At 45.9% G+C, this 24969-nt stretch overlaps 1 protein-coding gene across 3 annotated transcripts in view; it reads right to left on the bottom strand.

Annotated features, from left to right (window-relative positions):
- Positions 1–3190: 3190 nt before the first annotated feature.
- LOC147727741 (uncharacterized) overlaps positions 3191–24969 on the bottom strand; it is a 173484-nt gene continuing 151705 nt past the window's right edge. For all 3 annotated transcript variants that reach the window (XM_086961745.1, XM_086961746.1, XM_086961747.1), the window contains 2 exons: positions 19101–19196; positions 3191–4557 (listed from right to left, as the gene is read on the bottom strand). In XM_086961745.1, coding sequence (XP_086817871.1) covers positions 3974–4557; positions 19101–19196 — 680 coding nt within the window. In that variant the 3' untranslated portion in view covers positions 3191–3973. The remainder of the gene's footprint in view (positions 4558–19100; positions 19197–24969) is intronic.

Below are 24969 nucleotides of genomic sequence, written 5' to 3'. Positions count from 1 at the left end.
CGGCGACCTTCTTCGGTTCGGCAACTTTCGGCACAGCTGGCTTTTTCGGGTCGATGACATTCTTCGGGTCGGTGCCTTCCGGCTCGGTGTCCTTCTTTGGCTCGACGGCCTCTATAGGGTTGGCGCCCTTCGGCTCGACGGCCTTCTTCGGGTCAAAGGTTTTCTTTGGGTCGACGCCTTTAGGCTGTACGGCCTTCTTCGGGTCGACGGTGTTCTTTGGGTCGACGCCTTTAGGCTGTACGGCCTTCTTCGGGTCGACAACTTTTTTGGGCTCTGGAACCTTCTTTGGGATCACGTTACTTGGCCCTGGGGTCTCTGAAGACTTAGGTTTCGGTTTCGGAGCCGAGCCGGACGGGGGGGCTGGCAAATGTTTTCTCGGATCTTGGCTAAGGCCTTTTGGCGATGCCTCGACCGGAGCTTTCGGTAACTGGGTAATCGGTGTCGAGGGCAGTGTACTCACGATTTGCCCCGGTGGGATCTCGTCATCGGAGTCCGAGTAGTCCTCGAAGGTGACGATCTCTAGGTCCGAATCTGGAGCTTCTGGAAGTTCTTGGTCATCATCGAAGATGTTATCTGGTTCCGGTGCCTGTCGCTGCATCTCTTGCCTAGCGGCCCGTCGAATCCGTATGGTTTTCTTCTACCGGAATTGGGCACAGGCTGGGCAGGTTTCTTCCTTATGGTCTGGTGAAAGGCACTTGTTGCATACTGAGTGCTTGTCAGTATGCGGGAACTTGTAGTGGCATTGTGGGCACCTTTTAAACGGGCTCCTTTCCATCGACAGCAGGCCCACGTGGCGTCGAAAAGGCCCAACGGCACGTGTCGACGACTGGTTCGAGAGGGAAAGCTTGTTCGAGTCAAGAAGTACAGAGCGAGAACAATACCGTCGAAGTCGAAGGCCTTTATAAAAGTTTTGTTTCGATTCCGAAGTTGGAGTATAGGAATAACATCCGAACCCAATGGCGGAAAAAAACAATCTGAGGATGGAGAAGATGCCCATGCGCACTGTAGTCCAGGGGAGGAGTCACCTATCTCGTGATACTTCGAAGACTCTTCCAGGACAACAAAGTGTAATCATCCGGACCCAACACTAGGCAGCGATCTATGCACAGATATGAATTCAGCAGCCCACATGCCTCGAACACCAAGGCTAGTAGTATTTAATCGACGACCAGATTTTTCCTCACTCTTGCTGGCTCCTGCCTTCTCCCTTAGTGGCGTTTTTGCGGTCTTTCTCTTCCTCTATTTTTCTGACCCATATTTTCCCACCCCTTACTTTCTTGCGGGGAAGTAAATGCTGGTCCTCAAACAAAAGTGCTGGTAGCCCCACTGGCAACCACCGGCTCCAATTACGCACTGCATCCATGTCAGCCAGAGTCTCATACTGCACACACTTGCAGTCTGGAGGACTTAGCAAATGGCGAAATAATGCAAACAAAAATTGAAACCATAGCAGATAAAGGTGCATAACATTAAAAAAAAGACAAAATATTAAGGCAAAAATCAAAACAGCAAAATAACTGCACAACACACACTTGAGCGACTTCAAATAGCAACAAAACAGATTGGAAAAAACTGAAAACCATTGCAGAAGGGACAAAAATCAGCAAATCCTTGGGAAAAATAGTAAAAGACAAGAACAACAAGCAAAGCATGCGTAAGACAATGACACTGGAAGTAAAGAGAAGACTAAGCAGACAAATGCAAGAGGAAGACGAAAAATTAAGCAAACCCTTTAAAGATCACTAATCACCTTTACAAAAAAGCATTGTGTCATAGGTCTTCATTTCCTGTTGAATTGAAACAAGATAAATACATTACTATTAGCTTTTGTAAACCTATCCATACTTATAAGTTATAGTAATACGCTAAACATTGAGGTTATTAGTGGGGCACCATGTAAGCAGTGTGGAAAACCTTAATTCATACAGACTGGTTAAACACTTTGTATTATTATGGACACATTGCTACTTACTCATGACTTATCTGCATTCAGTCTTACCATATTTTCATGGCCAGCAAACAACTTGACAAAAGACAATCAATTAAATAAATTCAAAGCTTTGAGGACTTTCCTACTGCAAATAGAAATAGGAAAGTCTACTAAGCAAATTAATACAGTCACAATTTACCAAGCATAGGCAGTTGCAATTGGCAAATCAATACTAGAACCATTTGCTGGGCAAATGGTAAGCTTACACACGAAACACTTTTTTGTAACTTTTATTTATTTACCATTTTGTACATTCATTATTTACAGCTAAAAAATAATTTATATAAAAAGTAGCTCTTTTCCACTTGACGGCTGACAAACAATTTGCCACATTATCCTAATACACCAACCCCCAGATCATAAAACAGCCAGGGCCAATTCTTTCTGAGAAATTACTGTTTTGCATGTATGGGATTCAAAACTAAGGATGATACATTTTGATATAAGAAAACAAAATCACATTCTGTGGAACATTTGGTTTTAGGATCACATCTTGTGAAGCATTTCTGTCTTCTGTTCTGGTATTAAAAGTGGTTAAAACCCTCAACAGAAATATAAAGCTATTTTCTTCAAATGCAGCTAACAATGGGCATGAATTGGAAACAGAATGTTTAAGTGTTAATTTCATAAAATTATTGTTGATAAAACAATTGTCTCTCCTGAGAGTACCTAGATTTATGCATTTCTATGGCTGTAGTTTTTACCACATAATTATAGACTTATTAAAGTTGCCTGAATTTGCTAAAAATTGTAGATTTCACAAAAAAGGTTGTTTCTAGCCCAAATGAACGAAATAACATGGCTAGAGAAAAGGCTGTATAATTTGTGTTTTCACAGTAATTCAAATAACTTTACTTCATAGTTTGGATATTTATACTGCATAATCCCTGGGGCTCTGATAATGGTATAAAGCTCTGCAGAGTGGTTTGAGGCAGTCACTATGATGATGCGATCAGTATTTCACTGGAAAACATCACACATTTCCCATATTTTAAGGTTCCCTGTGAAATGTAGAATTTATGCCACAGCTTGTTGTGTAATAAAAGCACTCAAACTTGATTATATATTTTTAAACGCAAAGAATTAAATATGCGATTATTACCATTGTTAACAGTATTTAGGGGCCATGAGTCGTGATCTTTCCCTCCCTCTACAACGGTAATAAATAAATAAAAATTACACTATGCGCATCTACATATATGGTTTATGCAAACGCATTTATTCATGTATATTTGTTTCAACAAAGGGTATTTAATTATAACCCAGGATGCAAGAGGTTACATTTGTGCAGTATGGTAAAATCATATTGAGAAGTCTCCATGACTATTAGGAGAGTTAATTCCCTGTGTATATTAATAGCTGCTTGCAATCTGTGAGGCAGTGACAACTGTTTTTCCAGTGTAGATTTTGCTGTACTGTGGTAATAAACTCAATTTGAACTTTGTACTGTAGTATTAAACGTCGATGTGCATTTATTAGTATAGTGGCTCTAAATATCTAATTAACTGTTACCCTGTGTAAAGTTAGCATTACACATATTCTGTGAGACAGTAAACAGTGCTTTTCTAATGTAGGTTTTGCTATACTCAAATTAGATTTTGGCACTGAAGCAATAGCATTAATTTACAAAGTGGTTTCACTCCTGCTCATAATATGTTCATACAATGTATGCTCATTCTCTGCCCTACTGTTCCCATCACTTACAATACTCCTATGAAATACTACTCATCTGTTTCTTTTGTCTTTCTTTATACTCCTCTTCAACATTTTCTTTTTAGAAGTCATAAACTTCTTATTGACACCAGCATCAAGAAACTCTTCTGTGGCTGGGATGTGGTCTTATACGGACGGTGCTCTGTTCTGTGATTGCTGTCTCTTGGCATTCTTTTTTCTCTCTTTTGACATTTTTTGGTTTTCGATAACATTATCCTTTTGTCAATTAGTAGATTCACTTAATGGCAATGATTTCCATGTAGGCTGAATTCAAGAATGAAGTCTTCTGTGTTTATCAAGACGGCTTTTACGAGTGAAGCTTCTGTCACATTCAGTACATTTGAATGGTCTTACTATAGTGTGTAACAGTAAACGGTGCTCATTAAGATTGCTTCTCCGGCTGAACCTTTTTTGACAGTCAGCACAAGTGTATGGTTTTTCACCTGTATGTATTCTCCTGTGTGCACTAAGATTTCCTTTTTGACTGAAACTTTTGTTACATTCAGTGCATGTGTATGGCCGCTGGTTTCGCTGAAGGTTTGGAATAAGAGTAAGACATTTTGTATTCCTTCGATTACTTTGACATTCATTATATGTATTTGGTAACTCTGCTTTGGGAGTTCCCTGGGGCAAAATGAAACAGGTAGGGTTATTGATACCCAGCTGGAAAAGTGCAGTATTCTGTCCTTGAAACTCCCAATTGTCTTCTGTTATTTGCTGATTTCTAGAGTCCATTCCTCTGTGGGAACCATGGTGCACATTCACTTCAGCTTTTGAAGCTCTGCCAAGCAGTCTATCTTCAGAACATTTTATAGAGTCCACCGCTGTTCGTGGTCTTCGCAATCCTCCAGCTTCTGTTACAACAGAATGAAATGGGTCATTCATTTTCTACATGTTAAAAATCTATCAAATAATTAACAAACTTAAGCCCCTTTTACAATAATCACTGTTAAGTTACAGTGAGGCCTATAGAGATATGCATTTTCAGTAGGAAATATGCAAAATAGGGTACCGATGCCAAAGGTACTTGTAGAGTCTACTCCTTTTATGTACTACCACCTCTAACGATCATGCATCCTGAGTGCACCTGCACCCAACATGATTTTTCAACAACTGCGGTGTGCAGCAGTACACAGCTATTAAAAACAAAATCCACATTGATATAACCAATATATCTTCCCAGACGGATGACCAGTGCATTTGCACCAGGAGCCCAAGGCATAGTATAGTCAAATTATATTCAGACAGGTACGGCTCTTACCTCCTTGTCATGTGAGATATATGGCTGTGAGCATGTTCAGTGTTAAAGACTGGACAGAGAATGCACTTGGTGGCAAAAGCATCAAGGCTGAGAGGTCAGAGTGCCAGGGCTCAGAAGTTGTCTTGGGTAGTTCTTACAGGGATTCATGGCAGGCTCCAGAGCCCATTAGGGCCACAAGCAAAGACAAAGAGTTGAGGCTGCAAGCAAGAATCATCAACGCATGGCTTCTCAAAACATGCCAGATGGGCACTTACTGCCTAATGTGGATGAAGCTGAAAGCCTGCGACTCTGTTTGATAATATTTTTCAGGAAAATAACCCAATCCCCAAGTCATCGGATGAGGCTGCAGTTTCTTTAATTCTTAAACCAAATAAAAACCTAATGAACTGTGATTCATACCGACCTATCTCCCTGCTGAATTGTGACTATAAACTCTTTGCACAAATTTTAGCAGGGAGGTTGAATCTGGTAATGAGCTCTTTGGTTTATCCGGATCAAAAGGAATTCATTAGAGGTAGTCAGCTACATGAGCTAACACATGAACTAATCGGGGCGATCGACTTAGCTGCTGCCCACAATTGTCCCCTCTCGATTGTTGCCTTTGATGCAGCGAAGGCTTTTAATCGAGTGAACTGGCCTTTTTATTTAACATATATGATTTAACCGTTTAGGTTAAGAGACTATTTTATTAGAACAGTTAAAAGATATCTATAACTTGCCCACTGCCAGACTTATTATCAATGGCAATCTCCCCAAACTCAAGTAGGCTGGAACGAAAGACAAGGCAGGGATGTCCATTATCCCCTTTATTATTTGACCTGTATATATAACTCTTGGCTTCTAGTGTTCGGGCCAGTAATAGATACACACCTTTTAGATGGGAGGGATGGGAGAAAAAAGTAGCCTTATATGCAGATGACTTGATGATTTTTTCTAGTGAGTCTCCTGCTATCTTACCCTGTCTGGAGAAGCTATTGATACATTTTGGAAGAATTTCAGGTTATTTTATTAATCCTCAAAAAACTGAGCGTATGACTTTGAACACACCTGTAAGCTCAATTATAACAAAACAGCAAATCCACTATCTTGGCATCCAAATTACTCATGATATAACAAAGACAACCCTAGCTAATTTAGAGCTCAAAAGGAAAGAAATGGTTTTACTTCTAAACTCTTGGAATAGCCTTGCATTATCCATTTTTGGTCGCTCTAATTTAATTAAGATGTCAATTCTGCCAAAGTTTATTTTTAACACGATCCCCTTATCTTTTGACCAGTCTGCTTTGAAAAAAGCACAAACCTTAATAAATACTTTTCTCTAAAATACTTTTCTCTGGGCGAATAAGGAGGGGGGTATTGCTAGTCCGGATTTATGCTTTTACTATTTTGCTTTTCAATGAAAAATGTAAGACCTCTCCTCTTCAATTCTTTATGTTTTGCTTCTATGATGCTAGCGATGTCTACAAACACCCCACAAGGGGCAATGGAGTTCTTTTTAAGTTTGGTCACCCTAAATTCTTTAAAAAAAGAAGACTGAAGGTTTTAAGTTCGGCCTGTGAAGTTTGGTTCCTAATCAGGAAGATCCTGAAGATTTCTTATTATAGGGCAGGGGCCCCCATCTGGAACTCCCCAGGCACGCCAGTCTGATTAAAAGACTCCCTTATCCACTGTACAAAGGTATTATGAGTTGGGGTCAACTGCTTGAAGGGAATAAACTTCATTCGTGGGACATACTGTATACTCTTACAAACAAAAGACTTGCAAGATTCAAGTTCTATCAATTATCTAGTTGGGCCTCACATTTAGATAAAGAGGAAGGAGATAGTGTAGAGTATGAACTCTCCTGTCGTGGCCGCTTATTTCAACAAAAGGAAGTCTCAGAATGGTATTGGCTTTTAATTAAGAATTAACCCCTTCATCGCCTATGGAGGAGTCCTGGAGAAGAGACCTGCCATCGACCAATGTAACACACCTATAGCAAGTATCAATGCGCACCCTTTGGAATGTGGTCAAAGCTGCCTATCTCAAAAGGAATTATTTGTTCACACTCGACAGGGCTTACTGGTAGCCAAAGAACCTTGCCAAACTGGGAGGTGCCCAACGAAAGGTTTGTCTGAAATGTGAAACTGATGACGCGGATGATCGGCATGACATAGGTAAGACTGTCTCGGAGGTTCTGGGGCGAGACATCAAGGTAAGCTTAAGTCTGGTTATATTTGGGGTCCTACAAGAGGAAGGTATTAGTTTTAATTTGTCTAATTCACAGGCCTCCTTAATATTTTTGTTGGTTCTTATAGCTAGGCGGGTAATTTGCCTTAAATGGATGTTACCATAATCACCAGTAATATTAGATTCGGTGACCTCAGTGAGTCGTATTCATAATCTAGTTATGGCAACTCCATCCGGAATCACAATTTGTGATTCCTTAAATGCAATAATCACTTTAGAATAGCGATTTCGCTACTAGGGGGCGCAAATTACCATCAAGTTGAACTCGATGGTAATTTGCAAAAACTTTGAAAAATGCACTAAAGTGCATTTTTCCAAAGTTGTAGGTCACACACACACACACATGCCCTTGGGGCATGTGTGTGCGCAACATGTGTGCACAGAGCAATTTCAGGTGTGCAACGGGTGTCCTTTTGACACCCTTGCAATTTCATGCGCAATTTGCAAGTACCTATTGGTACTCGCAAATTGCGCATGCAATCTTCCATTCATTCCTATGGGGCTGTAGGCCCATAGGAAAAAATGGGAAGGCATTCCTTGATTGCGAATCGCAATTAAGGAATGTTTGGGAATCACTAATTTTATAGCGATTCCTAGATGCATAAGAATTTGCAATTCCTTAATTGCGATTTCTTAATAATCGCAATTAAGAAATCGCAAAAGCCTACATTGATGAATGTACCTGTTAGTTCCCATGATTCACTTTGATGCACCCAAACTCCATACATCACCACTGTCATTCCGTCCTGACTCTTTTCCAATCCTCTGATTCCTAAACTCTTGGAGCTCATTTCAACAATAAAATCATGTCTGCTGCCACCCCCACTTGATACCAACTATTCAATATTAAAAAGATGCACCTCCAACCTTCCACTCTGACTTATCCTGATTAACAGCTGGCAAATTTAAGAGTCTCTTCTAATATAATCTCTGTACACTGCAATTATTTCTAGCTAACCAAATCACTAAATATGGTGTAAGTGTGATGTCATGGAATCTGCATACCTGTTTAAAAACTCTAAGTAGGTTCAAAGATAGCCACTCCTCATTGGCTCTGTGTGCTGAGTAGCACAGGCTAGATTAACATGCTCAGTGCTATGAGTACTCATTGTCTCAATCTGTTACCAGCATTGGGGTGCACAAGAAAAAACAGAGGTCTATAGTTGCCATATCTTTTCTGCTTTGCCTTTTTTTGGTGATTTCCATGTGATGTTGACACCCTGGACAGAATCTGTTAGTGACCTAGTTGCTGGTTCCTGGCTGTACTGTGGCTTGCTCCCTATGTCATTATTGCAAATCCTGAACAGACTGGTGACTACTAGTTCTGCATTTTCTATAGATTATACAAATGTTGCAGGTGCAGGCTGTGCTTAGAATAATTCTGTATTCTTTTGGTGTAGAGGGTCACCTCCAGAAAAAAAGGGTTCAAGGCCTTAAAACTGGAAAGAACTTTCAACTCCATGCCAACTGATCAGGAGAGTGTAATTTACCAAACGTGCTGGAGTTTGATCAGAACATGTGTTTGCAACCCAACAACACTTGTCCACTGGCAGTCTTAAACATTGCTTGTTCTCAGTTCTGCCTCTTATTTCTCTGCTCGGTACAGAAGAGTCTTCGGGTGGGCAATAAGGAGACTCTGGACTGTCCCCTCCGCCATATGACTTTACAAAGTGAAGTCAACAGCAGATGGCGAAAACTGGGCATGCAACAGGCCTTTGAAGCAGTGGGATCTGTCTTTACATCATAAGTGGTTGGATGCATCAGGACAGGCCCAGGTCTGAACAGTGACAATCAATGCCATTGGCGCCACAAACCCTGAACTAATGTAGAAGGACGTCAATTAATCCATTAGTGCCATAGCTGCTTCTTGTAGTTCTGAAAAGCTCAGGTGGAAAATAAACTCAAATAACTAGGTCTCTTGTGTTACTCTCCCATTCCAGAATGACAGTTAATGCCTGTACCATAAGCAGGTACAGAAAACTGCCTCTACACAAATAATTATCTAAAAATGTATACATAACAACAAGTCCACCCCTCATGCACCCACCCTGCTCCTCAACCCATGCTTCACTGTCTGTCTGTCCCCACCCAGTTACTGTTTATTCCTTTTATCAGCGTAAGCAGGAAAAGTCTTTACCTGATGCTCCTCCATTTTTAAGTGTTGTTTCCTGCTTTGCTGTTTCCCCTTCTTAAAAGGAACTTACCTTTTAATTTCAGTTTTCACACCCGTGACACGACAAGTTCTTACTGGAAGACCTTCAACTCGTCATTCAAGAGGTAAACCATCCAGGCCCTGGCCCTAGGGAGTGGGACCTAATGTCTTACACCAGGGCCTATAATACTATAAGGGTGCACTTTCCCTGTTTGCACCATGACGCACCTTTCAACGTGTGCAGGGTGCAAACAAGGAAAGATTACCCAATTGTGATAAATGTGCTGCCCTCAGGGCAACCGAGAACTCACGCTGCCCCAGGGGCAGTGCATTCAAGTGAATTACAGAGCGGCTCCAAGAAAGCTGCTATGTGTTTCGCAGTAAAGGCAGAAACCCACTTGCACTTTAAAGAGGGATTAGAGAGTGAGTGACTGCACCAACCTGCAAGGGGATGTCTGGCGGGGGGTCCGTGGCACACCCTTTAACCACTCAAGAGGGCTGCCCTCAGGGGGTGCACTGACAAAGCACCACCTTCTTATGGTGCACTGTCAGTGCGCCTTCTAAGGGCATGTTTGCCTCTGCGCATGTGTCCGTTATAAGGTGTGGGTGCAGAGTCAAAGGGATTCCCTCATTTGCATGAGGTACACTCCCGTGTATTTGAGGCAACACCCTTTCATGACCGTGCTGGGGCTCCCTGTGTACTAGCAATATCGGTATTATAGAAGAGGCCGCACAAGCATCTGTGGCCCATACTGTAAAACCAAAGTGCCCCAGGGGTGCACAAAGAGAATGCACGCACCGTTGCATCCTAGGGGCACTATCTGTAATATGGCCCGATGTCCTACACAAACCAGATAGGACAGTAGGATATTGTGGAGAGTGCTTCTGCCAAAGGACCGGAGTACTCATTCCCTCATGGTCCCCAATACATTCTTCCCATTGTTAAATGAGTCCTGTAGTTCTGCACTAGATGGCCTAGAAACAAACAATCACTCAGCAGTACAATAACATCATAAGTATATTTCTGGTGAAGGACCAGCATTCCAAAGAGTAAAGGTCCAGAGATGCCACAGAGCATGTTTTACTGCATGTCAGGGTAGACACCAAAGCCTAAACTACTACCAGCTCAGCAGGCGTCCATGTCTCACACCTTAGTACACTCAAAGGGACCTCCACAATAAGCGACTGGATTTACCCTTTGACAGTTTATTCATAACTTCTTACTGGGGATGCCCTTACGAAATGAAAATAAAAAAGAATAGCGTTACCTAACTCTTTCACTACCTCAAACTAATAAATGAGAGTTTACAAGCCTTCCAAGAAGGGTAATAAAAGCTCCTAATGGAAAGTAAACATCTGCTTTGCTGGGAACTTCGAGTAAGAGCAGATCTGACAATAAGCACAAGTCTATTGATCAGTCTCCCACTGCAACAGGATGGTTCTATGTTACGTAACTGACCATAAAATATCATGCTATAAAAATACTGTGAAGGTAGGTATTTTTCAGTAAGTATAAATTTACTATTCTTTACTCCACATCTATGTACCTCGAAGATATATATCTTGCCAAGATACATACAGGTGGAGTTAATTATAATAAATCTATATCTACCTGTATATATTTCTGTTGTCTAAATGCTTGCCAAGATATTTTTGGAACACAATATTTAGGATTCAATATTCTGGAAGGATACAGTTCAGGACCCTCAAAAACATCTCCATTATTTCTTTCAAAGAGTGCCTCTCCTTTCTGTACCAGAAGTTGTGCACGCATTGGGAGGGTGACTTTCTCCTTTCATTCCATCATGCAAGACCAATGGGTGCTGAAAGTAATTCTGTAAATTCACTTTTTGAACCACCCTCCAGGTCCACCTACATGCCCTCCAAAATTTCAAACATGATATCCAGAGTCTTCCGAGGAGATTGAAAAGGCTATGTCACGAAAGGAGAAGGACCTTGGGTTGCACTCCAGAAACTTAATAATTTCCAAAATGAACAGGGTATCAGTCCTATTATTGATATGTATGAACTTAGATTTTTCAAGGTTACTTTCAGCAAATCCTGAAGGGGCTACATCAAAGACCAAAGACTGTCTCTTTCAAAAATCATCTAAAGATTCTTCTCTTTCATCTATTTTGAATAGGCTGACATCTGTTAAAAGATGACAACGTCTCCATAATGTCCATGCCTCGTTTTTCATGTTTGATGCTATTTCTGTTGTTCATTGTAAAAAACACTAAAGGATTTAGGTGCAGCTGTACTATAGACATATGTTAAATAAATACATAAAAAGGAACAGTTGAGCATCTGGATACCTGCCTACTTGTGTTGCCCCTTCAAAAAAGATATTAGCAATACCTGGTGATTGAAAAAGTGGTCTCCAACAGCAATCAATGAATCATATCATTTGTAAAGCGCACTACTCACCAGTGAGGGTCTCAAGGCGCTGGGTTGGGGAATGCTGCTACTTACTGCTCAAAAAGCCAGGTCTTGAGGAGTTTCCTGAAGGTCAACAGGTCTTGGGTCTGCCGTAGGTGGATGGGGAGGGTGTTCCAAGTCTTGGCGGCGAGGTTGGAGAACGATCTGCCGCCGGAGGTCGCTCTTCGGAAACGGGGGACTGTGGCGAGGGCGAGGTTGGCGGAGCGGAGCTGGCGGTGCAGAAGCTGAGTAGTCTATTGAGGTACGTTAGTCCGGTGTTGTGAAGTGCCTTATGTGCGTGGGTGAGGAGCTTGAAGGTTATCCTCTTGTTGACCGGGAGCCAGTGCAGGTCTTTCAGGTGGGGTGTGATGTGGCTGCGGCGAGGGATGTCGAGGATCAGGCATGCAGGGGCGTTCTGGATGCGTTGGAGCCGTCTCAGGAGTTTGGCCGAGGCTCCTGCGTATAGAGCATTTCTGTAGTCCAACCTGCTGCTGACGAGGGCCTGGGTGACCGTTCTTCTCGTTTCAGTGGGGATCCACTTGTAGATCCTGCGGAGAATGCGGACGGTGTTGAAGCATGAAGTGGAGACAGCGTTGACCTGTTTAGTCATAGAGAGGGTGGAGTCGAGGATGACCCCTAGGTTGCGTGCATGGTCGGTGGGTGTTGGAGCGGTTCCCAGTGCGGTCGGCCACCAGGAGTCGTCCCAGGCAGAAGGGGTGGCTCCGAGGATGAGGACCTTCGCCATGTCCGAGTTCAGCTTCAGTCGGCTTTTCCTCATCCATTCAGCAACGGCCTTCATTCCTTCGTGAAGGTTGGTTTTGGCAGTGTGGGGGTCCTTGGTGAGGGAGAGTATCAGCTGGGTGTCATCGGCGTAGGAGATGATGTTGAGGTCGTGCCGATGGGCGACGTGGGCGAGCGGTGCCATGTAGATGTTAAACAGAGTTGGGCTGAGGGAGGAGCCCTGGGGTACGCCGCAGATGATCTCAGTGGCTTTGGAGCGGAAGGGGGGGGAGGCGGACGCTCTGTGTTCTGCCGGAGAGGAAGGAGGTGGTCCAGTCCAGGGCCTTCTCTTGGATCCTGGCGTTGTGGAGGCGGGTTCGTAGTGTGTGGTGGCAAACCGGTCCAGGAGGATGAGGGCTGCAGTTTCTCAGTTGTCCAGCAGGGACTTGATGTCATCGGTGGCGACGATGAGGGCAGTCTCGGTGCTGTGGTTGCTGTGGAACCCGGACTGGGAAGGGTCCAGGATGTTATTCTCCTCAAGGTAGCGGGTCAGTTGTTTGTTGTCGGTCTTCTCGATGTCCTTTGCCGGGAACGGGAGCAGGGAGATGGGCCAGACGTTCTTGAGGTCCGGCTTGGGTTCCTTGAGTAAGGCGTTGATCTCGGCGTGCTTTCAGATCTCCGGGAAGGTTACAGTCTCAAAGGAGGTGATGATGACTTTCCGGAGATGGGGTGCAATAGCTGTGCTGGCTTTGTTGAAGATGAGGTGTGGGCATCAGTCTGACAAAGATCCTGAGTGGATGGTGCTCATGATCTTGATGGTGTCGTCGTCGTTAATGTTGGTCCAGGAGAGCAGGCGGTTGGAGCGGATGGTGGTCGTGGGGGCGAAGGTCTCAGTGGTTGTCGGGGCGGCCGTGGCGTTGAAGCTGTCGTGGATGTCAGCCTTCTTGCGGTGGAAGAAGGTGACCAGTGAGTCGCACAGGTCTTGAGGCGGTGGGACTTTGTTGGTGTTGGAGAGTTCCTTCACGATGTTGAAGAGCTCTTTGCTGTTGTGCGTGTTGTTGTCTAGGCGGTCTTTGAAGGAGGACCTTTTAGCGCATCTGATGAGGTGATGGTGTCTGCGGGTGGCGTTCTTGTGGGCTGCGTCGCTGTCCGTTGTTGGTGCACGGAGCAAGATCTTCTCCAGCTTTCTGCAGGTTTGCTTGGAGGCCCGGAGGTCTTCAGTGAACCAGCTGGCTTTCTTGTTGGTGTGACTGTTGGAGGATTTCTCGATCGGGCGAGGGTGTTGGCGCAGTCGTTGATCCACTGTCTGAGGTTGCGGGCGGCGGTATCGGGGTCGGTCGGGTCGGAGGGTGGGCTCTGGGCGAGGGTGGTGGTTAGCTGGTCTTCGGTGATTTTGCTCCAGCAGCGGCGAGGCATCTGTTGGGTGCAATGGTGGGTTTCTTGAAGGTGAAGTGGATGCAGCGATGGTCGGTCCAGTGGAGTTCGGTGGTGTGGTTGAAGGAGATGTGGGGGCTTGCGGACAACATGGGATCAAGCGTGTGACCGGCGGAGTGGGTGGGTGTTGTGACGAGTTGTCTGAGTCCGAGGTTGGCTAGGTTGTTGATCAGGGTGGTGGAGTTGGTGTCGTCGTTGTTCGAGGTGGAAGTTCAGGTCCCAGAGGAGGATGTAGTCTGTGGAGGCGAGGGCGTGTGTGCTGACGAAGTAGGCGATGGAGTCGCTGAACTATGGTCAGGGTCGGGGGGGTCTGTAGATGAGGGTTCCTCTGAGGGTGGTGTTTGGGTCAGTGTGGATCTGGAAGTGCAGGTGTTCGGCGGTGCTGAGGGTGTCTTCGGTGTTGGTCGAGACTCAGAGTGTTCCTGTGGACGATGGAGATTCCTCCTCCTGCTCCATTGGTGAGGTCCCTGCAGGTGATATTGTAGCCTTCCGGGACGGCTATGGTTATGTCAGGTGCCAAGGCAGGGTTCAGCCAGGTCTCCTTGAGGAAGGTGACTTCTGGGGAGGTTGAGTCGAGTAGGTCCCAGAGTTCAACAGCGTGTTTGCGAGCGGAGAGGGTGTTGAGCAGGATGCATCTGAGGTGGTTGGGTTCTTTCCTGGTCAGCAGAATGGTGAGTCGGATGCTTGTGAAGCTGCCGTTCTGGCAGGTGAAAGCTCCGCGGGTGCGCTTCGGGCGGCCAGGAAGCAGGTGTGTGATTGTGCGGTGTTGAGCGCGTGGAGGGTCTGGCATCGTAGCGGTGTCGGGCGTCGTGGTGTTCGCGGGGTCCTGGTTCTGGGCGCGGTCCATGCACAGACTGGCGCAGGGGGCTTGCCTTAGACGCGAATCCGGGGCGGCCTCCATATGAGGGGATGTGGGAGGGAGGAGCAGCTAGGAGGCGGGAGCGGGCGGCGAATGGGATTGCAGGGGGGCGGGAAAAACAGGCAGGGGCAGCGGGAGAACTGGGTACAGGAAGGAAAAACAAGTTTAGGCAAGAAAACAAGTACAGGCACAGAGGATTAAAAACAAGTCTGGGCAAGAAAGCAAGTTAGGCACAGGGGAAAAATACAAGATTAGGCAAAAACAATGCAAGCAGAGCCATGCAGCAGCGTGGGGAGCGACCTGCCTGAAAGCAGGGTCAGAGGTCGCTCCTTTCACCCCTGCGCGGCCTCCATATGAGGGAATGTGGGAGGGAGGAGCAGCTGGGAGCGGGCGGCGAATGGGATTTTGGTGGGCTGCAGGGACGCAGCGGTGGGAAAAACGGGCGGGCCGCAGGAGAACTGGGCATAGGTAGGAAAAACAAGTTTAGGCAAGAAAACAAGTACAGACACAGAGGAATAAAAATAAGTCTCGGCAAGAAAGCAAGAACAGGCACAGAGGATTAAAAACAAGTCTGGGCAAGAAAGCAAGTTAGGCACAGGGGAAAAATACAAGATTAGGCAAAAACAATGCAGGCAGAGCCGTGCAACAGTGTGGGGAGCGACCTGACTGTGAGCAGGGTCAGAGCAGTAGATATGCCTCCCATTTGCTCTCAGTTCGGTTTTTGGGGTGTTCACAAACGCTCTTTCTGTATAGCCTACCATCTTCGCCTCCTGGATGTTCACCTATAACCTTACCTTAACATATGGCTGACAAGGGCCCAATCTCTGGAAAAATGATCTGGAATTTACCCATGGTGTCCAACATCTTTCACAACTTAAGATGTTCCATAAAGATTAAAAAGAAAGAGCCTGTTCTTGCCAAAAGGTTGTATTTATAGAGACTCTTCTAAATACTTTCTTGGGAATGGTCTATTTGCTGTCAAAGTGAGGAGTTGTGGAAACAATTGAATTCCTGGTGTCAAGACCTAAGACTTTTGCATTGTGGTTTCAAAGGCTGCCATGCCTCATAGATTCATTTAGGTATCTTGTTCCCCTTGCTTGACTCAAAAGGACAGATATACAGCCCTTTGTATAGGACCAACTCAGAGTAGCAGTCCAGGAAAATTCTAATTTTAATTCTCAACCCAAATAAAATTGAGAACTAGCTCTCCCACCGTACTGTCAGGAAGAACATCATCTAAGAGGTTGAACATTTTCACCATCTACTGTTACATTTGGTCAGACCAGGAAATGAAGCTCCTTATGGCTCATTTGGAACAAAAAAGCACATTTCAGGGACTGAAATCATTTCTTCCCCACCTGGAGGGGGAATTGTCAGAATCCTTAAAGACAACAAAGCAACCATGGTCTACATGAATAAACAGCATGCAGGAAAGGCTCACTTTCTTTGCAAACTGACTGTTCATCTAAAGAACAGTGCAATTCATAACACCTGTCCTATGTTTTTTTATCTCCAAGTGAAATGCAATATAAATGCAGGAATTGAGCCCAAACTGTACAATTTTACACAGTAGTAGGAGACGGCAGGGCATGCCTCTTCTCCTGTGTTGATCATTAACTTATTCTTTTTCTTTCCTCATCCCAAATAAAATTGAGAACTAGCTATCCCACAGTACTGACAGGACGAAAATCATCTAAGAGGCATGCCTCTTCTCCAGTGTTAATCAGCAAAATATTATTTTTTTTTCCTCCAGCTACAACGGTAAACAAGACTCTTCAAAACTGTGAAAATGTCCAACGTCTTAGAGATGGCACTTTTATCCCTATTCTTGTCAGAAGCGGACTGTGACCTGATCTTGCTATCCAACAAAACGACTCTACCATGAGACAGTACAATGACAATAATAGTTATCATCATAAAAATGATAACTTACTTTTTGCTTCATATCACAGTAGTTCTGTCTTGGGGTATTGTAAATGATTGATATTTCTATTACCTACCATAACAGTACTCAGTTTAACAACCTGGGCTGGGCTTGACCTTTCCAGGATTCAAACCTGTGATATGCGTATCACAGAAGATGTCAGTGGCAAGGGTTGATTTGCCTCAACCACCTTGCCAGCTTGTCAGAGCACAGTCCTATAAAGCGCTTGTAAGAAGGATGCCTGTCTTTTTTGTATCAGCAATCGAATCTGGCACTTCTTCCAGATGGGCTGGTGGGAATGAGCCTCTGTGGGATTGGCATATAGAGAAAGCAGAATCTGCATTTTAGAAGTGAGCACAGCATTAGTCACTTGCCGCTGATTAGGGGATAATGGCAATGCGGAGCTGTGATTTGGTAGGGGGGAGATACAAGATTCGCTTTGACTGTGGGAACGGGGTTGACAGTGATGGCAAATCTATATGGCACACACCCCTAGAATCTGCAATAGATGGAAGCCACCAAACCCCCAACTATAATCTTCAAAACCAATACTCAGACAATTTCGAGAATTTCTTACATTTCTATGTTAAGACCACTTCCCATAGAATAACATTGGAAGAATATTATGCTTTTACCTTGTCACACATTCATAAACCTCCTGAGAAATGAAAAAATATTAGTGCAATTACAGGACTGGGTTGGTAGACGCATTTTGAAATTATGTTTTTAGTTTTATTTGTCTCTAGAAAGAGAAAGCAGTTGCATGAAAAGTATTATTTCTCCTACAATCCCTGCACTAAGGCCCTATTTATATTTTCACTGAGGGAGACAGTAGACTTTCTAGACCAAGGCAATTCACCCTTGGGTCACCAATTACACCAAAACATATGAAAATATGAAAAGAATTGAAAAATCATGGGGAAAAAAAGACTGAAAATAGGATTTTAATGTTTCTAATAAGACATGGAGATCCTCTGCACAGTATACATGTTAAAGCTCAGTAGAAGCCACCCATAAACTTAAGAAGACACTACATCTTCAGGAACTTTAGCATCATCGTCCACTTACTAGAAGTTCTCTGTAAGAAGCGTTGGATTAATCTTAAATTAGGTTGGATGGTGTTGCATAAGTTATCTTCAAGAACTGAACTGGGGAGCTTAGAGATCATGAAGGCGAGTCTAGACAGATGCAGGAGACTGGAAATTCCCATTTACACAGCTCAAGGCTTCCCACAGAAACACCACAGAATATGGGCAACTTGGACACAATACGGAGGGATACCCCGGTAAAAAAAACCTGAGGCTAGATCCCTCCCTATTGATGAAGACATCAGGATATTTGGGGACAAGTGAATTCCATGAGCTGGAGGAGGAGGGATGGGAGGAAAAAAGGATTACTATCGCTAGATTGTTTATGCATGTCTGCGACTCATGGGGGAAGTGGGGAGACTAGGGGACTTTATCTGCAGACATGTTTATACAATGTTGGATTCATAGTCTATGTTATTGTTATAGCTAATAAAATGTGTTACAAAAAGAATACTGAACTGAGAGGTACCAGGTGGTTTGAAAAACAAAAAACAATTGAGCCAGTCACAACCACTCGCACAACAAAGATCAAATGAACAATGGCTCTTGGATGCTATATTGTTGCTTCATAACTATCTCTAAACCAATCACTTCTATTATTCCAGAAGATTCATGCCACCAACTGCCTATACAATCCTGTATAACACTGACAGCACAGAATGTAAGCCAATCGTTTTGTACAGCATTTCTGGTTGGGATGATTCTCAAATAAATGAATAGTAATAAACAATAAGCAACACACTTTTCTTCCAAATATACAGCAATAAAAGTCTGGAGATGCCTGGAACACTGTAGTTATTTTAGCATTGTATGCAATGTGTGGCCCCGAACTAAAAATGTTCCTCAAAGATTCATCAGAGGATTCTCTTCATTGCCTAAAACTTTAACCTGCAACTTCACCTATGAAGGGATGTGAGCTCTAAAGTCCAAATACAACAAAGGAGCATGCAGTGCAGTATTCCATGACTTACACCGGAGAACTCAAGCCCTTTATTCTCTTTGTCCGTCATTGTACTGGGTTTCAGTAATGTCTCCTTAACCTCTGTTATGACTATGCCCCTGAAAGTAGCATAACATGAGGAATGTTATGTTTTTAAAGGTTTGAAGCAACAGCAAAACACTTTCCCCAACCAATAAGTATGTGAGCTCAATTTCCCTAAGCTGTATATCTGCCCTCTACCTAAGATCTTCCTTTTGTGCTTTGTCCAAACTGCATAAATAAATATAGCAAAGGTCATCAATAAAACTTCTGCCCATTGCACAGTGACCACATACTCCATCTGGTGCAGTTTCATAGTGCATGCATGCTCACCCGTGGTTCTTTCGTCATGCTCCAGCTGTTCCATGAAATGTGCGTCTTCTTTATGGTGGAGGTCTAGTGGAAACACAGAGATGGAGTCGGGACCGGCTAGTGGCAGGAGAAAATAAAATATATCCTTTCACAATTTAATAAAAATTATTTTCGATTTTAGGTTTCAAAGTCAGTTTTCAATTCAGATGTAAAAAAAAATTCAAACCATGATCTGATAAACCTTAGTCTATGGGAGAACACACTTGGATGAGGTAGTGTAGTCAACAGTGAAGTGTGTCACTAGCCGATATTCAGAATGAAGACCACCAGGTAGTCATATAAACAACTCCAAATGCAGAACATTATTTTTCTCTTCAATTACATTTCAGTTGAATGGTACCGGATGGATTAATTCTTTTGGGAAAATCTCTCAAGGATCATCTTGGAATTTCAATTCAATAAGGCAATATGGTTTAAAACCCCAAACTTCTTTCCACTGTGAGAAATTATAATTCAACCAACAAAAGAAACCGTGCTGGATGAGATGGTATTTAAAAAATAAAGATAAGATCCTACTCATCCAACAGACAAAATATTGTTTTGATTACGCTTTCTGGTTGATTTCATGTTTGTTTTTTGGATATAACTTTAGTTGGTTACGTTTAAGGAGATACACTTTCTGCTTCACAAGGACTGATATGAAAATCATGTGCTTCCAAGTCTCCCTCTCAATCGTTGTGGGCCACAACATGGAGATAAATTAATCGTTATTCATCACAGTGATAACACTGGGTAGTACAATAACTGTTACTTTTTTCAGTGCAAGTATTTTACAGTGCATAATGGATCCACTGACCATACAGTGGTGTTAGTTACTGTGTAAAGACAACTCGGAACAATTATGCGGTCATAAATATACCTTAAGCTTACAATCCATATGGCGTTAATGTTGCCTAGTAGTTATTTTTTTGTAAAGACCTTTATTCACACATGGTTTAAGAACACAGCTTTAAGCCTACAACCCGGAGGCCGGCAGCTTATTCATTAGAGCAGGTGATGTTTAACACAGCCAGGTACCGACAACCTCCCGGTCCGGTGGCGTTTTTAAGGTAGTGTGAGTTGACGTAGTGTACAACAAGAATATATGATTTTGAGCAAATGTTCTGATTATGCCCAGGCCTTTACTGTTTTTTACTTTCTTATCACTAAACAAACCATAACAATACGTAGAAAGGTCACCTCAGGCACAGGGAGCACACAGTAGGTCAAACTAAGGTGTGGCGATGCAGCACCAGCACAGGGAGTATGGCAGCCGTATTCAAGAACATTATCTCTCTGTCTCAGGAGTGGGGTGTCAGGAATGGGGTGGTTCACAGATACCTCCTCTACATTCGATCCAATTGTTCCAAATCTCCCCCCATTTGTTGGGGCATCCCTGGGCTACATAGACACTCTTCTCTTGCAACATGCACCAGTCCATGTCCCGTTTCCACTCGATGAGGCGCGTAAATGTGGCCGCCCCCCCAGAGTCTAGCTATGTTGCGCTTAGCCATCATTTGGCCGAGCGTTACCCAGATCCTGCCCCTTGCCGGTAGGTCCGTCGGCTCCCAGATGTTGAGGAGACAGTGCTTCGCCTCTGGGCGAATCTCTACCTCCCACACCTCCTGCATACAGCGGGTCACCCTCACCCAGAACGCTTGCAATAGTGGGCACTCCCACAGCATGTGGAAGAAGGAGCCAACTGAGCCACAACCTCTCCTACACGTCACTCTAACTTCTGCCCATGCTCTGGAGCCTGGTACACGATATATACACCCTGTGGAGGATTTTGAGTTGAACGAGTCACAGCCGCGACGAAATGGCCACCTCCTTTGGGGAGGCCAGCGCACTCCTCCACTCCTCCTCATCTATTTCCAGGCCGTCTGCCTCCTATCTCCCTTTGAGGCCCAAGAGCAAATCGGGAAGGTTGTTTATCAACTTTTTGTACGTGAGCGAGATAGCATGTTCTTGTATATGGCCATCCAGCAATCTGTCTTCGAGGGGGAAAGCCTGGAGGGGGGGCACCGTACCCTGCGTGATATTCTGTTGCAGGGAGTGGCGTATTTGAAGGTATCTGAAGTACTCAGTGTCCGCAAGCTCGTATGTAGACTGTAGGTAGGAAAAGGATTTGATCCCGCCAGAGTCCCAAAGGTCCCCTACCCTGGAAATACCGATCAGATCCCAGTTTCTAAACCCTTTAGTGCGACCTAGGAGGCCGAGTCGTTCCGAGGCCCAAAGCGGGATGGCTATGGTAAGCGTGTTGTGCCATCCCATGGTCCGTTGGACCCTGTGCTACAATTGCACCGAGTGGAGTGTGGGCCCTGTCAGAGCATGTCTGCCCGGCCGCGAGTACAGCGTCTCTTCATAGTACCCCCCCCGTCACTGTAGGTGCCCTGGTTGATCGCCGAGAGGTGCGCCGCCCAGTAGTACCTACGGATGTCAGGCAAAGCTATACCCCCGTCGTACCAGCCCAGTGTCAATTTCTGCAGCGCTATCCTAGGCACCCCAGACCACAGGAGGGTTTGCTGAGCCGCCTCCACCGCAGTGAAGTAGGTGGGTGGGACAAGGTCTGGGTAGTTCTGTAGGGCGTAGAGAAAGCGCGGCAGCGCCATCATCTTGAATAATGCCGCACGGCCCAGCAACGAAAAGGGGAGCTTCTGCCAAGCGGCAGAATCGCGCTGGAGCCTCCGAAGGGGCGGAAGCAGATTGCGTTCATACATCGCCACCTTGTCCTTGGACATAAAGATGCCCAGGTATGTGAAACCTTTGATCGCCACCTGTATAGGACAGTTTTGTGGCAGGATGGGCGCTCCTCCGTGGAGGACATACAGGTGAGATTTGCTCCAATTGATGCTGTACCCGGAGTTCCTGCCAAAGCTGGTGAAGATGTCTAGGGCCACTATCAGTGATTTCCTAGGGTGGGAAAGGTAAAGGAGGATGTCGTCCGCGTATAGGGAAATTCTATCCTCCCAGCCGTCTGCCCACCGGAGTCCTTTCAGGGAGACATCCTGACTAATCCAGGTGGCCAGTGGTTCCAAAGAGAGAGCAAATAAGAGGGGCAAGAGCGGACATCCCTGGCGCGTCCCCCTCCCTAGTGCGAACGTCTCCGACACTCTGTTGTTCACGACCACCTGTGCCAGCGGTTCAGAGTAAAGAAGTCTAACCCAGGCAATAAAGCTGAGCCCGAACCCAAGTTTACGGAGGACCGCCATCATATACGGCCATTCGAAGGTGTCGAATGCCATGGTGGCGTCTAGCGATACCACCATTGCGTCTTCAGTCAAAGTGTGGCACCTCCCTAGGACCCCGTTAAGTCTGCGGAGGTTGAGTGCCGTATTACGGCAGGGCATGAAGCCTGACTGGTCCGGATGGACCAAGGTGTGGAGGACCGGCTGGAGTCTGTTCGCCAGGATTTTGGGTTCCGCATTTAGCAGGGATATGGGCCTGTATGAGGTACACAGTTCCCTAGGTTTACCCTCTTTGGGGATTGTCACAATTGTCGCAAGCCTTTGGTCCCTGGGCAGTGTCCCGACCGACTTGCTTTCGTCAAACATACATTTGAGATGTGGGCTAATACCCTCCGGTTTGAGCTTATAGAGCTCGATCAGGAGACCGTTTGGCCAGAGTGCCTTCCCGGGGCGCAAATCCCTGATAGCACGCTCCAATTCCGCCGTGGTGAGCGGTACATCCAGGAGGTCACGTTCCGTATCAGAGAGGGATGGCATTTTAAGGTCTGCCAATAGGTCAATGGAGTCTTCCTCCGGGCGGTCTGACCCCTTACTTTAAACCATTTGGAAGTGGCGGGCGAATTCCGCTACGATCTCTTGCGGTTCAGTGAGTAACCTGCCTTCTCCGACCGCAATTCCACTACTACTCTATTGGCTTGCTGCTTTTTATCGAGCCAGGCGAGGAGCTTGCCCGCTTTGTCTCCTTGGTCGTAAATCCTGGCCTCCTTAGAGGCTACGATCGCCTTTGCCGTCTCAGTTGCCACATCCCGATATTCAGCCGTTTTAAGGGAAAGTCGATGACGCGCACCCGCCGTGTCCGCCGAGCGCACAGCCTCTTCCAATTCACCCAGGTCCGCCTAAATCGCAACCAGTTGAGCCTCCATTCCTTTCTGTCTACCCGCTATTGCTGAGAGAGCCTCTCCCCTGAGGACCGTTTTGATTCCCTCCCATAGAGTGGTCGCCGAGTCTGAGCCGTCGTTGCTAGCGAAGTAGTTATCTATTGAGCGGATCAGTGTGTTACGTAGGTCTTCGTCGCGGAGGTGCCAGGCGTTGATTGGTGCTAAACACCCTTCTCGTTTGTTGCCCATTGTGAAGTGGGCCATGACCGGGGAATGGTCGGAAATACCCCTCGCCAGGTGGGTCGCTGTCCGCACCACGGTGTCTCGGTGTAGTGGAGTGAGGATGTAGTCTAGGCGGGAGAAGGAGCGGTGCGGCCCCGAGAAGAATGTGTACTGTTCATCCGTAGGGTGCGCCATACGCCACACATCTGTGAGGCCAAACATGTCTAGGAAGTCCCCCAGCCATCTCTGCCCCCATGGTATGTCCCTTGGTGGGTGCCTGCCCAGTGTACCGATACAACCGCATTAAAGTCTCCCCTATGAACAAACGCCCCTCCGGGAGGGACAGAAGGAGTTTCCCCAGGTCAGTATATGCCTGAGATTGGAGACCTGGTGGGATGTAGTCAGACACCAAAATAAGCTCGCGGCCCTCCCATGTGCCCGAGACCGAGGCAAACCGACCCTGTGGGTCCGTAGTTGTGTGTTTAATCAGGAGCGGGAGGTTGCGTCGGGGGAGGATGCCCACCCCCCTTGATCCTGAGGTAAAGCCGGAGTAGGCCACCAGATTGTATCCATATCTATTCAGTGCGTGACAGGTGTTACCCAGCAGGTGAGTCTCTTGAAGCAACACTGCGTCAGGAAGGTGGCGCTTAATGAGTTGCAACACCATTGTGCGCTTAAGTTTATCCCCCAGCCCGTTCACATTCCAACTTAGTACCTTGAGACTTTTCTCCCAGTGTTTAGCCATATCCTTTCCTTGCGTTCTGTAAAGGACCCGTGTGCTGTGCCTGCCCCTGTGTCTCTCCAGTGCCTGCGCCTCGCAAGTGCGAACAAAAAACTACAACAAAATTTTCAGAGTGGCATGAAATCACACGTCCCTCCCTCCTTCCCCTGCCTCCCTCCCACCCTTCCTGGGTCACGACCCACCCCCCCAACTGGCGAACTCCCCCCCCTCCCAACCCCCCTCCCTGCTCCTCTGCTCCGTAGGTTTGAAACTACCCACATCCCCAATTAGCAGAGTGCCTTTTGCCCCGAATTACCCAGAAAAGAAGAACTAGGAGTCTGAGTGACCAGTCCTCCCTCCTTTCCAGGTGCGTGTGCTGGTCCGGCCCCACCCGCCGCCCGAATCCCTCCCCCCCAACAAAAAGGCACGTAGTCTGTGCATCAGACCAACAGGTCGGTGAGTCTGGCATCAGGCCCCAGCAGTGGTTCTAAGCTGAACTCCCATCCCGCTGTTGTGTGGTTCCCCGAAGTGTATCTCAAAACAAACCAATACAGTTTACCACTCAGTTGCGGAGGGGCCCCTCAGTCTCGTGTCCAGCCGCACCACGTTGAGTGTCCCATCTTGGGCTTGCTAAGCGGGATCTCCAGGAGCGTTGACTCTGCCTGTCCTGATCCGATCTCCCCGCCATTGATTCCGGAGATCCGCCGCGAGTGTCTCTCCAACCGTGGCCCTCTGTCCCCTCTCCTCCCGCGGGCGACTCGGTCTATCCAGTCCTGCACCTCCAGTGGTGACGTGGAGAAGAAGGACTTTCCTCCGGAGTGGCGTCCGGGCACAGTGTCCTT

Source organism: Lissotriton vulgaris, chromosome 3_1, assembly GCF_964263255.1.
Source record: "Lissotriton vulgaris chromosome 3_1, aLisVul1.2, whole genome shotgun sequence".
In the NCBI taxonomy this organism is placed as follows: Eukaryota; Metazoa; Chordata; class Amphibia; order Caudata; family Salamandridae; genus Lissotriton; species Lissotriton vulgaris.
This window is presented reverse-complemented; position numbering and strand designations above follow the sequence as displayed.